Source organism: Fukomys damarensis, unplaced genomic scaffold (genome assembly GCF_012274545.1).
Source record: "Fukomys damarensis isolate Sample0158 unplaced genomic scaffold, DMR_v1.0_HiC HiC_scaffold_17, whole genome shotgun sequence".
In the NCBI taxonomy this organism is placed as follows: Eukaryota; Metazoa; Chordata; class Mammalia; order Rodentia; family Bathyergidae; genus Fukomys; species Fukomys damarensis.
The window spans coordinates 4,397,649-4,412,008 of NW_022900929.1; the positions used below are offsets into that span (position 1 = coordinate 4,397,649).

The 14,360-nt window shown below is 48.4% G+C and overlaps 1 protein-coding gene across 4 annotated transcripts in view; it reads left to right on the plus strand.

The window, feature by feature from the left end:
• The window catches only part of Sdk1 (sidekick cell adhesion molecule 1), a 551,006-nt gene that overhangs the window by 444,442 nt on the left and 92,204 nt on the right, over window positions 1-14,360 (plus strand). For all 4 annotated transcript variants that reach the window (XM_010642816.2, XM_033764800.1, XM_010642820.2 and 1 more), the window contains 2 exons: window positions 510-699; window positions 2,601-2,699. In XM_010642816.2, coding sequence (XP_010641118.1) covers window positions 510-699; window positions 2,601-2,699 — 289 coding nt within the window. The remainder of the gene's footprint in view (window positions 1-509; window positions 700-2,600; window positions 2,700-14,360) is intronic.

Genomic DNA, 14,360 nt, shown 5'->3' on the forward strand with positions numbered 1-14,360 from the left:
CTGCTGGCTGGGGGCGGCTGGCTACTGGCTGCTGGCCTTTTCGTGGTAACAAAATGTGTCTGAGTCCTGTGTTAGTGGATATGGTTGGCATGCCCACAGTTGAGTGTTTCAGACATTGCAAATTGTGACCAGGCAGCCAACTCACCAAGCTGTGGCTGTGTTAATTCAAGCTGCCCTTCTGGCGTACAATCATTTCGTCCTCATCTTCCTCCCCACACACCAGCACTCAAAAATTGGATCCACAGGCCTGCACTAAAGCTGCCCTTGGGAAGGAAAGCCAGGTGGCCACACCCACAGGGGGCCTCTTCTTTTCTTTTCTTTTTTTAATTGAGTTTATTGGTACTTTTTAAGTATACAGTACAGTGACATTCATCATTGTGATCTTACACCTTTACATGATAGATTTTGGTTCTCATTTTTCCACATACCCCTACCCTCCCTTCACCCCCTCAACCCTTGTAGTACTCAGTGGGGTTGTAACCATCTGTGCTTGTGTGTCCCTGCTTCAGATCCTGTACCGGGCCAAAGATCTGGATCCTGAGCCCAGAACTCACATCGTGAGAGGGAACCACACACAGTCCGCACTGCTGGCCGGCCTGCGCAAGTTTGTGCTGTACGAGCTCCAGGTGCTGGCATTCACCCGCATTGGAAATGGGGTCTCCAGCTCACCCGTCATCCTTGAGCGCACCAAAGATGATGGTATGTGTGGCACTGGTGCCCGCACTGGCCTCACTCCCCCCACCCCTGGGTTTGCTTTGCCAATCCAAACAATTTGGATTGCGGTCATTTTAAAAGTAATTTTCCAACCACTTTTTTTTTTCAGTTGAAGGAAACAAAACAAAATTATTTTTCAGTCACTGAGCATTTATATGGCCAATTTCAGCCTGGAGTGGATTTTTACAGCCTGATTATGAAGCTATGCAGAATTTCAGTCATAACTCTGCTGTGGACAGTGCTGGCGAGAGGTGGGCTGGGCTGAGCCACTCCTCTTATGCTGTCTGCTCAAATCTGGTTAAAAGTCCACTCTGGACAAACCGGCCCCAGTGTTCCTGGGACTTCTGGGTCTCACTGCTTGTAGCATGTGAGATAATCGCCGGTTCTCATGTACAGAGCTGTGTGCCTGAGAGCTCCCCAGGTCCCTGGGCACCTATGTTTTCTGACTAAGAGCACATAGGGCAGCTTTGTTTTTATGGAAGTCTAAATCATCAGAAAATATGTTTTTCCACCTTGCAGATGTCAAACCTTTAAAGGTTACATCCTTTACATTTTCAATATTAAACAGACTGTAATGAAGATGTCAGGGGAAAATACTGATCTCCCCACAACACCCACGTCAGGATCAAAGGCATCTGACAGAAGGGAAATGACTCTAGATTTCCTTAAGCATCTTTCTGAAGTCACCATTGATTCCAGACATCCTCTACCTGCTGGGCAGGAACTGTTCTCTGTTGGTTCTTGGAAAGCATGGGCATTTTCTTCCCCAGCTCAGGGCTGCAGGGAGGGTAAGCACCCAGCAGGGGAAAGGGGAAGTGGGCATCGGCAGGGTTTTGTGGAGAGGGGAAGCAGACGTCACTGCATTGCCACCTGCATGGCATTCCCATGTGCTTCAGGTTGTGTTCCAGGGAGAAGCCAGAGGGCCTTTTTAGAAACTGTTCCTCCACACTGGCTCCACCACCCTCCTCTTCCTCAAAGGCACATTGCTACTTAGTACAGACATGTCACTCCTCCCTCTCACTTCTGTGTCATGCAGATGACAGGCCTTGGCATGGCCCAGATCATTGCTTCCCATATGTACCAATCTTCAGCCTCCTTCAGACATTTTTTTGTCCCAAAGATAGGCTTCATGACACACATTCAAAGTTGAAAATGTTGTTTCAGCTTAATACCCAGAGGCAGAATTCAGCCGCCTGAATGACCTCTTCACACACCACTGTTTCTGTATCATTGCTCTGTACGCACTGCCTCTCACTAAGGAACCAGTCCATGATTAGAGTCCTAGGAGAGGTCTCACTCTGCCACACACCACCTGGCCTGTGTGCTTAAGCAAGTATATTTCAGAAGGGTCATGGCCCTGTTACTCAATGGTTGCACCATACAGGGCTGCTTTGTGAATTATCGGTGTGCCAAACTACCCAAAAGAATTATTCTATGCATTTGTGTACATCAACTCTTCAGTTTCCAGGACAAGGCAGGAGGAAGGTGACATGCACAAGAGGAAAAGCACTGATGCCAGCATGCTTTTTCATCAGGAGCTGTGACCTCCATTACTAGTGGAAGGGATTTGAGGCCACCTTGTCTAACACCACTCTGCAGAGGTCGTGCCCAGCAGAGAATCTGAGCTCAGAGTAGTGGGGTTTTTACTTTCAACCTGATGGACACTCTTTTAGCTTTAGAGAGTGCTATCTGTGTTCCCACTGTTCCTAGCATAGTTCATGAGCAGTGCTTTCAGAACTTGGAAGATGGGCAGGATCCAAAATGAGGTGAGCTCCCAACATTGGTAGGGAGCCACACAGAGCAAGTTGTGTTCTAAAAGTCAGTCATTCATTGGAGACTCGGGCATGTTCCTCTCATGAACAGCATCTCACTGTGTTTCCCCACAGCCCCAGGCCCCCCAGTGAGGCTGGTTTTCCCCGAAGTACGGCTCACCTCGGTGCGGATCGTGTGGCAGCCCCCAGAGGAGCCCAATGGAGTGATTCTGGGTAAGGAGCCGAAGGGAGGAAAGGAGAAAATCCCACTTGGATGCTTTCTTCTGTTTCTATTAGGTAGATTTTGGGGGTAAAAACAAAGCTTTGCAGTAGAGCTTTTTGTGGGTGGGATTTACATTTTATTAACCCAGAATTTCTGCCATTTGTTCATAGTTTGTGGCAATGCCCTTTGTAATGAGCCTTTGTCCACCATGTGTCTAGGAAGGAGCAGGCCATTTTCCCAAAAATGCAGATCTGCGCCTTGTTCTTGAATTCCTGGGAACAGCTCTCTTCTCCTGTGAGGCTTGTACCTGGTCCTACAGGGAAGCTGCTGGGGGCAAGTGTAAGCCTCAGAGTCCCAAGACCACGTTCACATTGAACTTTTCACTCAGAGAAACAACTCTGATAACATTAATGAAAAGCTTTAATTTTTCCCAGCTCCCCAAAGGTAGCACATTATATGTTAAAATATCACCAATTCCTCTGTTTACCCTTTCACCAAAATCGAAGACTCTGTGTGACAGGCATTGTATGCATATTGGGAAGTGGGAATGGATAGTGGGCATCCTTGGGATGCCCGTGGCCTCATCAGGCAATGACACAAGTGACAAGACATTCACTGAATGCCCCACAAGCTGTTCATGGGACAAGGGTCTCAGTGGCAGGGTCTCACAGTGAAGTCAGCTTTTGATCTGGGTCCCAAGGGGAGGTGGTTTCTGCAGGCCTGGAGGAAAGGAGGGGGTACCTGAACAATCCCAGGCTGCACTGGGCTGGGCCAGGCCAGGACCTGCAGTGAGGGCCCTGCTGTGCCCTGGAGAGTGCAGCCCAGTTTAAAGTGGACACTTAAGGGTAACAGTACCCGGTAAAGAATATTGCTCCAAATCTAGGTCAGCACTCAGCTGTGACATTCACCCCATCCTTACACACAGGAGACCCCCATTCAGTTAGCTTATGTTCTAGATGATTTCTGCTAAAACCATAAATCTGACTTTACAAACAAGTCACCATTTTTACCTGCTTGTGATATTGCAGTCTAGAATATAGTTTGAAAAATGTGCTTTACTTTACTTAAAAAAAAAAGTTTGAAGCTCTATTCTGAGCACAGAGGGGAGTCATCTGAGGACTCTGGGCAGGAAAGTGACACAGTCAGGTTTGTCTTCTGGGTGACAACTTTGGCAGTCAAGAGAAGGCAGATATCTATGCAGCACTTGATTTGTTAAGTTGGTGGGTAGTGCTCTTATGTCTTCCACACAGAAAGACTGCGGCCTGTTTTCACTGTGGCCTTCCTCTGGGATTCCTGGAGCTGCCAGGTAGAAGAATTTCTACAAGTACGGCATTTCTGACTTAGGAGACCTTTGGACTCACAGGTGCTTGCTGCCCAAATCACAGTGATGAGCCATGGGAACCCTTTTGGGAGGGACCATTTCAGGGAGCATGGCCAGGGCAGGGAGGCCAACCCTCTGCACAGCACCTGGCACAGCCTCTTCTGGAACAAGCAGGGTTGGGTATCTGAGTAGCCAGGAGTTATCCCCAGCACACCATGACAAAACAGGAGACAGTTCCAGAGGTGGAGAATGGATTTTTGATCTGTAACGTACTGGAGTTCCCAGAACTGTTCTCTGAGAGGGAGCAGCCCTCACGACCTCCCAGCCTCTCCTGACTCTCTGGCCAACTTACATATGTCGCAACCACAGTGCTTGCAAGGTCAGTTCTGACTGTGTGACAGGCATGCATCCAGCTGTCCTGCCACCCGAGAAACCTGTGCACTGATCTGTGTCAAAGTCTTCTTCACAAAGATGACAGTCTCTGGCCTGGACCAGTTCTGCCTGTAGAGACCCCTTCTGCAGAACCTCTGTTTCTCCTGCAAGATGTGTGCAGATGTCCTCTTGGTCCATTTCTGCAGCTGTGATTGAATACCACAGACTGGATGATTTATGAAAAATAAAAGTGTATTTAGCTCAGGTTCACAGTGCTTCTATAATCAGGAAAACAAATGTTAGAGACATCCCAAAAAGTAAATGACAAGCTTTAAAAACGAACTGAGTCCTATTTGGACAGTGAGACTGGGTCCAAAGAGCTTCCAGCTGCCTCTAGTTCAAGAGAAATTATGGGCTATTAAACACAATATTAAAGCTGGATTTCTAAGAATGAAGGTTTGCTTGGGTTCTGGGGACCGTGAGGTACAAAGTGGAGGAGGGGCCTTCCCAGTGGAGTGAGGGCTTTGTCATGGGGCACTCTTTAGAGTTCCAAGGCAGCACAGGGCATCAAATTGTGAGGGGTGTGTGTGATAGAGTGCTGAATGGGCCTTGTTGTGTTTTGAGACAAGGTCTCACTAAGTCACTGAGTTGCCCAGGCTGGACTGAACCTATGATCCTCTTACCTCAGCCTCCCAGAGTGCTGGGACTCCAGGCATGCACCACCACACCCAGCCACACCGGCTTTTCTAACAGGCCCCTCTCCAGATGAACCATTAATCCATGAATATATTTCCCATTTGTGACAGCAGGGCCCTCATCATCTCATAAGGGCCTCACCTACTTCCACCTCTTTGTACTCGAGGTGCGGGGGCAACTTTCACTCTGAACTTGTGGTTCGCATCCTCTCAGCTACAGCTTCGCTCGCCCCTCCTTCCGTGTGTAGCTCTCTAGCCCCAGAGAGGGCACAGTGGGCGCTCTTCTCAGCACAGCATGAGTCTCACTGTCTGGATGGGATTCAGCTTACTTTCAGATCTTATTATTTACTTTTCAGGGAGTCTTTAACATTTGTTTTTCAGATTATGAAAGCACTCTAAAATTAAATTTAGGCAACAATGACATACCAGTCCACATTAATCAGAACAGTCTGATGACATCAAGTAGACACGAGGGTGTGGGGGACCGGGACTCCTAGACACCCTGGCTGGGACTGTGGCCTGTGCAGCCCCTGGAGAGCAGTCTGGCTGTATGGGGGAAGATAGTCATGCTCATGCTTTCTGTTCCTGTCAGTGTCCACTGCCAGGCCATATCCCCAGGACTCCTGCACACGTACACAGAGCTCTCCCCTGCAGTTTTGATTAAAGGGTAAAGTAGAAAGCAGCCATCATCCTCTACAGTTTGTGGGGCATGGATGTGGGGCTTCCTGTTGTGTGTCTCCTGGGTTTTATGCACTATGTTGTGGATGGGCAGGGTGGGAAAGTGGGTGGGGTTTCAGACTCAGCAGCCACTCTGGGGTTCAGACCTCAGCCTGCAGTTCACTTGCTGAGTAAAGTTATGCAAGTCACTCGGCATTTTTCGAATCCCTCAGAGAGAAATAACACTGTGCTTCCCTTATTGAATCAAATGGGCTGCATATAGTCAGCACACAGTAAATGTTGATTCATCACCTCCAGCCTGAGGCCAAGTGGACCAGGCTGGCTTACAGGCCTCTGAATCGTCCCTGACTTGGCCCAGTTCTGGTATTTTTCTCCGTGTGCCCCCAGTGGTATGTTGTGCTGACTTGTTCTCTGTTGCTCTGGTTACTGAAGCCAGGGCTTCTTGCTGACAAGAGAGGAAATAAAACCTAGAAAGGCAATTTGGGCAGCAAAATGATCCTGATGTGAACTGAGATGCTGAAGTTTTGGTTTGCAGTCCATGGGTGGGTGGTCATTGAAAACCATAAAATCCCATGTAAGGAGAAGATAATGTTGAAATACTTCAAGCACCCCACCTATGCCAAACAGATGCTACATCAGACTGTGCTGGGTCTACCTGTAAAGCAGAAAGCATCTCATTTAAGCCTGTGTTGTGGTAATGGCATTTAGTTGTAACAGATGTTGTTGGGGTAGCCTGTCACTGATACGTTATTACACCCAGCACACTCAATCGTAGATGTCGTAGGAAAGATGGGAAAACAGTTTCTAAAGATCCAAGTCGGTGTTGATGGGGGAGAAAGGAAACCATCTCTTCGCATGACTCACTTTACATCTGGAGACCTTGAATCAATGTTCCCACCCTGGCAGCGTGGCCTTCTGACTGTATAAACACCTCTGTGGCTGGTGCTTTTGTAATCTATATCAAAACATGTTCTTGCATTTCCAAAAGAGATTAACAGCACAAAACACTGGCAGGTACCTGGAGGGAAAAACACTTGCTTATTTGCGTAAATATTTTACTATGGAGAGCTTTTAGTGTTTAGAGCCTTCCTTAGGGGAATGCACGGAGCCACCTGAATACAGTCATCCCTCCTCACTTGCCAGACTGCTCCTCAAGTCTGCTCCACCAAACACTCTGGATTCTTCCTCTGCCACTGCCTTGTCAGAAGGCCTTCTGCCCTTGCAGGGTCTGACATTTACCTAGAGCTTGTTACTGAGGGTATAGGAAACTCTACCGAGAATTAGGAGCTCAGATGAATATGACCCATGTCTGCATATTCCTCTTTTGGATCCACCATAACAATCTGACTCAGTCAGGGCTGCCCAGGGCCATTTGGCTGCTTATGGGTTCCTTGACCTCTTCCAGGTGGTTGGCAGGGATGTAACTGTCTTCCAGTGGCAATTGAGGGGTCAGGTACACTGCTGTGCTAGTGGTATGGTTTTGGGTGCCTGAGGATTGTGGCAACTCTCAGGCTGATGCTCTTTGTGTGCTGGGTAAGAGCACTACCCATGCAAGGTTTGCAGCCACCTTTAATGTCTGGACAAAATCCCAAAAGGATGTGCCAGCTGTCTGGCATCGGGCTTCAAGTGACTGAGACAACTTCTTGACAGAGACATGCATCTTCTTAGCATCTCTTCTTTGTGTCTCCCACACTGGACTGTGGAAGCTGTCGCATGCTGGCAACAAGCACCCTTTATCTAATTCTGTAGGTGTGTGGTGCTCCCTTCATATCCAGGTATATTCAGAAACCTGTGTCAACCTCACACTCGGTGTTTTTAATCTTCGCTTTGGATCAATGCTCCCCGTGCTTGGCCTTGTTCCTTTGATGCCTATATTATCATAATTCACCCATAACCTTAAACACAGGGCCTCTCTCAGGCCTTGCCTGACTCCTCCTATTGATTCAACTTCCCCATTCTTTCCTAGCACACACCACAGCCTTCCAACCCCGCCTTGCTAAAACTCAGCATGCTAATGCTTCTGCTCTGGCTGTGACCGTAATTACATAATCAGCCTTTTTCCCACAAACGCTCTCATCTCTGAACACCATCCATCATCACATTCTCTAAAAATGCAAGAACTATTATGAGACTGCCTCTTTTACCAAGCATGTACCCAAAAAAGCTCTTCTATTGTCTGTTGAATAAGATTTTAAATGTGGAAAGGTAAGATATAGGTATTTTAATGTTTTTTTCAACAGACCACAGTACAGAGACTAGAAATGATAGTATCTGTATTTAAAGAGAAATAATAGGAAGGTACATATATAACCCAGAGGCTAAGGAATTTTCTCTCAGTAGCTCAGTGTGGGAACTGGATCAGATATAGCAAGTAATAACCCAGATTTCCTACAATTAGGCACAAATGACATTGCGCCTTGCAGTTTGCACATGCTGTGCACTGTAACTTCACCACAACTTGTAGCAGTGCTGGCAGCACTAGAACTACACAGGCAGATCCAGACCATGCAGTATAGCTGCCCTCAGTGATCTTAGAGCTGTGTGCTAGGACCCAGCAGATACCAAAATCTGCAGATGCACAAGTCCCTTGAGGTACAGTGGTGTCTTATTTGGGTATAACCTACATATATTCTCCCGTGTGCTTTAAATCATCTACAGATGACCTGCAATGCCTAATACAGTAATGTATGTAAATAGTCACTATGCTGTATTACTTAGGGAATAATGACAATGGGAAAAGTTTGTGTATGTTCGGTTTCGACAGTTCTTTTTTCTGAATGTTTCCTGCCCTCAGTTGAGTCCAAAATGCAGAACTCTCAGATGCAGAGAGCCAGCTGTACTCAGTAGTCATTAAAACTCACATTATTGAAGGGGAAAAAACCACTTTTGATATATTTTACAAAATAGAATAAAAACCCATGTTTGGAATGAAAATTCTATTTTGTTTAAAATTTATGTACATAGAAAAATGATTATCAAAAACTACTGAGATAGCTGTGATCTGTGAGTAGGAAGGTGGCCTTATTGTAGGTTCACGTCCCTCTCCCCTCTGACCCCCAGGACTGGCCACCCCCAGCTGCCGAGGGCCCACTCCCAGCCTCTGGGCTCTGAACATTATGCCAGATATTTAGGGAACTGCCCCCTTCCCTGAGTAGTTCTGAGCCAATGCTGCTGAGAGCCAGTGGGCAAATACTGTGGCTCTCTCCTCAAGATGAGGCCACCATCCCCAGTGGGTAGTGCCTGGCTTCAAGTGGCCATACACTGTGACTTCCTCCCCATGTGGCTCACTGCCTCCCCCTTCTCTGTAGTCGCCTCCCAAATAAACCACCTTCCCTTATCTCAGAGCATGCCTAAAGAGGACCACTATGGGGTCATAGGTGATTTATGTTTTATTGTTTTCTGCTTTTTTCAGATAACATTTATAATAAGGAAATAAATAATATATATGATATGTGGGGTATGGGTACTAGAGATTGATCCCAGGGCCTTCACACTGAGCTGCATCCCAGTCCTTTTATTTCTTGAAACAGATTCTCACTAGGATGCTAAATTGCCCAGGCTGGTCTTGAACTTGTAATCCTCCTTGCCTCCAGCTCCCAGCTTGCCAGGATTACAGACTCTACATGATCTTAAAAAGACAAAACTTGGGCAAGGGAAGGGACTGAGGCACAGAGAGCTTTAGAACTGCCTCAGACATCACTGTCCCGTCCAGCCTGGGCTGTCTTGGAGTGGACAGACATGGTGTGTGGGGTGGAATGGCCAGTCCCTCTGAACAGGGAGGTCACACCTTCCTCACATCCTGCCTCTGTGAACCACTTCAGTGCCTCCTTCCAGGCCCGTGCAAGTATGACATCCAGAGTGTCCTTTGCCCCCATGTCCCTTCCTCTGTAGGAGCACCCGTTGTACCTAGCTTGTTCCTGGCCCACATGGACAGCTGGCCCTTGTGAGCCTATTTCCACCTTTCCTAGACTCAGCGGCTTTGCCTCTGGCCTCTGCCACAAGGTGCTAAACTTAGGGCCTCCTCCGCAGACCCTTTTCCAGCACAGGCACTGAAAGGTTCTCCAGGTGGCCTGGCTTCTTTGGCCACTTGCTGGCCAGTTTGTGTTCCCCAGTGAGAACTTCCACAAGCTAGACATTCTGCTTTCCCACTTTGCTAGCATCAAGCCTATCACCGCAGTAGGGACTCCCTATCTCTGCCCTTTCTCCCACTTTCTCACAACCACCTTCAAAATCTGCTGAGTGACTTTCTCTAAGTCATCTAAGAGCGGGAAGGAGCTAAGTGTGGCAGCAAGGCATCCTGGGGAAGACAGGCTCTGACCCAGTGTTCATGGTGATGCTCAGCCCCACCTTCCTCACATATAGGAGGCAGGTGCTGACTTCTGCTTGTGGATACTGATGGAAAGTGCCAGAACCTAGAGACCTAGAAGCCCCTTTTCAGCGGTGGCTGATGCCTCTCCTTATTAACAGCAGGCATGGAGACACTGCAATCCCGTGGGGTTGGACTTGCCCGAAGAGAGCACAGACAAGGTCTCTGCCTCCTTCTGGTACAGCCAGGGACTTCTGAGAGAAATACAGGATCACATGCAACACATAACATGTAGCAGTATGTCACCCAGAGCAGGTGAGGTTACATAAGCCTGAGGGAGGGAAGGGGTGGAGCTAAAGCTGAGGGTCATACTGGGGAGAACAGGAGAATGGTGAGGTATAGAAAAGAAGATCTGGTACAGTGAAGAGGGACTAGTTTCCCTCTCGGTCCCTAAATTTTGTAGTTCACAGAGACGTGCTATTGAGTAAAATCTTCAGTTCATCACTAGATTAGTATCTCTAGCAAGAGAATAATCTGAGCAGAGTAAAATAATACAGATTAAAATACATCTGTGATCATATCTAGATCCTGGAAGTAAATAATGTCTCAGTAATTCAGACTTCCACATTGAAAGGCAGTTTGGAATGTTATTGAGCAGTCTCAATCCCACACCACTCTGCAAAATGTAAAATAGCAAATCAGGAGCTAAGGCAGTCTGGCTCGTGCCTATGGGAGAGCGTGTTAATGGGCATGGGCATGGGGTACCTAGTGCCCTTCAGGATAGCTGCCAAGGGCAGGCCAGGCATTGTTGGGTCAGTTCCACTTCCCTGCTGTCTAAGATAGACATGTGCTTTCTCATTCTGTGAGGAAGAAATCTACTATGTGTGCAGAACCAGCAATGTGATCCTCCCTGGACCTGCGTTGTGTACCAAACAGGGTATAGACCCCTGCCCCAGGCAGCCTCTGTATTTAATGCACTTAATTTGCACTTCTCTGGGGAGGCCCATGTGTCCTGGTCCCCAGGAATGGTGTTCAAGTGCCTGAATTCACTGGTACTGCTTGGCCCAGCATTCTTGATGTGTTTTCAAACACTGCATTTGATCACAACCTTCTCAGGCATGTTTATGTCTGCCAAGTACAGTCTCTGGGCTTGGTTAGAACATGTGATCGGTCTTTACAGAAAGTCTTTATTTAGTGTCTTTGGTTTCAAAATATGCATGTGAGGATGGCTTTGGGCCATGGCCGGTTGCTTTTGTGCTGGTTACGGAGTGACTGTGCCCAGATGGTCAGGTGGAAGTTGGGCCGTTCCCTGGCTGTGTGTAGATATGATGATCCCATGTGGACAGTGTGCCTGTTTCGCTGGCCTAGATCTCTGCAGGGAGCCACTCTAACCTCTGCGGAGCAGAAGTGGCTCTACCTGCATCCCTGACTGCTGAGCACAGTGGGGCCCTCAAGTCATCATGACACAGTCAGGTAGCTGGTGAAAGCCAGGGGCAGGCATATTGAGAAGGTTGGGGTGACCCAAGAACCCAGTTTCCATCTCTCACAGTAGCTGGTGAGTCTTAGAGGACAGAGTTCAGAGTGAAAAACAGAATAGAGAGACAAGTGTGTTTAAATATACAAGGGCAAATGCTAGGAGGCAAAAAACAGTAATATATGCACCAAAATTGGAGGACAGAAATGACAGCAGGCAGGGATGGGAAGGAGACAGTGCTGAGTTCATCGTCACTTACAGCAAGGCACCATGAAATGCTGTCAGAGGAAGTCAAGAGCTAGAAGAACCAAGGTCAGATGATGAACCTTCCAAAAGATCAGAAGGGAAAACCCAGAACCAGCCAAGCACATGCTAAGCAGAGCTGCTAGGGAGAAAAGCAACACACAGGGTAGGATGCCTGGTCTGCTGCAGAGTGCACAAAGGAATGATGGCATCACCTGGTGCAGTGGGGCACATCTCTGACCCAGTCCTCAGGAGGCTGAGGCAGGAGGATTGCAGACTTAAGGCTAACCTGAATTACATAGTGAGACAATGTACCAGAGGGAAAAAAGAAAGAAAGAACAGAAAAATGTCTTCCTAAGCACTCTGGTTCTGTGTTCTCAGATTATCCCCAGAAAGCTGCCCAGGAAACCAGCAGTGGTGCCTACTTAGGAGAGGTGCCTTGGGAGGTATGAGATCAAATATGGAGAGGCACACTTTGCACTGTTTGCTCTGCACTAATTTTGAGCCTTATGAATGAAATGTAATTCAAAACTCATAATAAAACACTTTACTACAACACTTTAATGCCTTTTTTAAAAGGGAGTTTAAGTCTAGAGTTTTCCCAGATTGAATACTAATTCCATGTCCAGAGCTGCTGCTCCAGTTAAAAACATCGAACTGAAATCAGATAGAAATAGAATTCAGTAGTTCTCCTGGCCCCAAGGAAGCAGGAAATTGTTGGAAAGTGTATACTTCCTGAGGAATTGCCACTTAAGGGACTGTTGCCCTTAATACCTCATGAGGTGGGGACTTGCTCCTGTTAGACAGTCGAGTGACAGAAGTTAAGCATGTGCCCCACTCCTCAGGGGCCAGGTTGAGAACTTGAGTGTGTCTGCCTCTGTCCTTTGCCACCCCTGGCAGGGTTGCCCACCCGTCCTGAGGTTGCTTAAGGCTTTTGTGGAACTGTCACAGCCTCAGTGTCTGGGAAGAGGACGAGCCTCAGAGTAAAACTCTGTGGAAGCTGCATGAAAATGTCACTTGGGGCTTGACAAAGAGGCCACCAGAATACCATGGTAAAGGGGCAGTTGGAAAACGGCACCTGCCATCTGCAGGACTGTGAGCCCTGGTTCTTCTAACTGTTTTGGAATCACATCAGATCCAAATATGCTGCTGTGTAGAACTCACATCCCTCCCTCTAGAAGTATCACTGTTTCTCTTGGGAAATCTGCTCATCAAGGGCACTGTGGAGCATAAGGGACTGTCCAAATGATGGGTATGAGTTGTTCTTCCTCCAGAGAGAGAGAGAGGCCTGGGTCTCCCATTATCACCTCCTCCTGCACTTGCTACTGGGCTCCTGTGACTGCAGAAAGGACCAGCAGGGTCCTCCCTGTTCTATAGCACTCAGGATGCTCAGCTGTTGCACTTGCTGCTGCTTCAGTGTCTTCCTTGTGTCCAGGCATCTCCGAAGGCTCAAGCCTGGGTTCCATGGGGCAGCGAGCCGCAGACTCCCATGCACATCACTGAGCTAGGGACAGGAAGAGGGAGAGCAGCCCGGGAGAAAGGCTGGCCGGCCATTTCTAGGCTTCTGTGGGAGTGGGTGGGGCCAGGCTCAGAGCTTGACGCCCTTGCCAGAAGCCTGAGCACAGCTGGGCCACCTCAAGGAAGCTCCCAAGACCCTGGGTCCCACGTATCTGAGGCTGAGCAGTGGCTGAGATGGTAACTCACATGGGCATCCAGGTGGCATTGTGATGGGCATGCCATGCCCCAAGCTGTTTGATGATGAGTGACGCTGACTGTGACCTCTGGACTGGGGCTATCAGGGCACACTCTGAGTGTGACCTCTGTGTGATTGTCCTTCCAGCCTCCACATGGCAGCGGGAGAGGCTCTTTACACAGTCAGAGACACAGCAGCCCTGGAACTGACGGGATGCCAGGCAGCCTGGTCACCCCAGGCCAAGCACCAGTGCGAGGAGAAGGAACAGAGAGCAGAGGTGCCTCCCCCAGAGTAGAGACCCGGGCTGGTGCATGAACCAACCTGCTGGTGTGCCAGGAAGCACTTGGTCCCTGCAGGTGGCTGCCCACACAAGGGCTGCCTACAATGGCATTGCTGGCAAGGCCTGATCAGCTCTGCTCGCTTGACTTCCCCCTCTGCATCCCTCTTGTTTAAATTGAACAGTTGGGCTGTCATTAATTTTTCTGATGCCACAATACCCTGTCCACTCTGGTTTTAATCAGTGTGGGAGCCCAGCAGCAGGACCACACACTGTCTGTGAGCCCAAAGAAGGCCAGGCCTGGTGTGAGCATCCTGGGCTGGGTCTGAGAGCTGGCAAGGCCTCTTCAGATGCCCATGGGTAGGTCTCAGAGCTGCCCAGTTGGAGGGGTTTGATCATTAATAATGTCTGATCAACTGTGAACCCTTAATAGTCAAGGAACTTTGAGAAACGCAAAGAGTAGGCCCATCCCTCCTGCAGCGGATTAAAAAGTGGGTTAAAAAGCACTGGGCCGGGGGCTTCATTAAAGTGGAGCCTCTCTGAACTGGAAGGGCTGTGGTGGGGTAGGGAGGTACAGGGGATCATGGGCAGTGGGAAAACAGGAAAAAAGGAT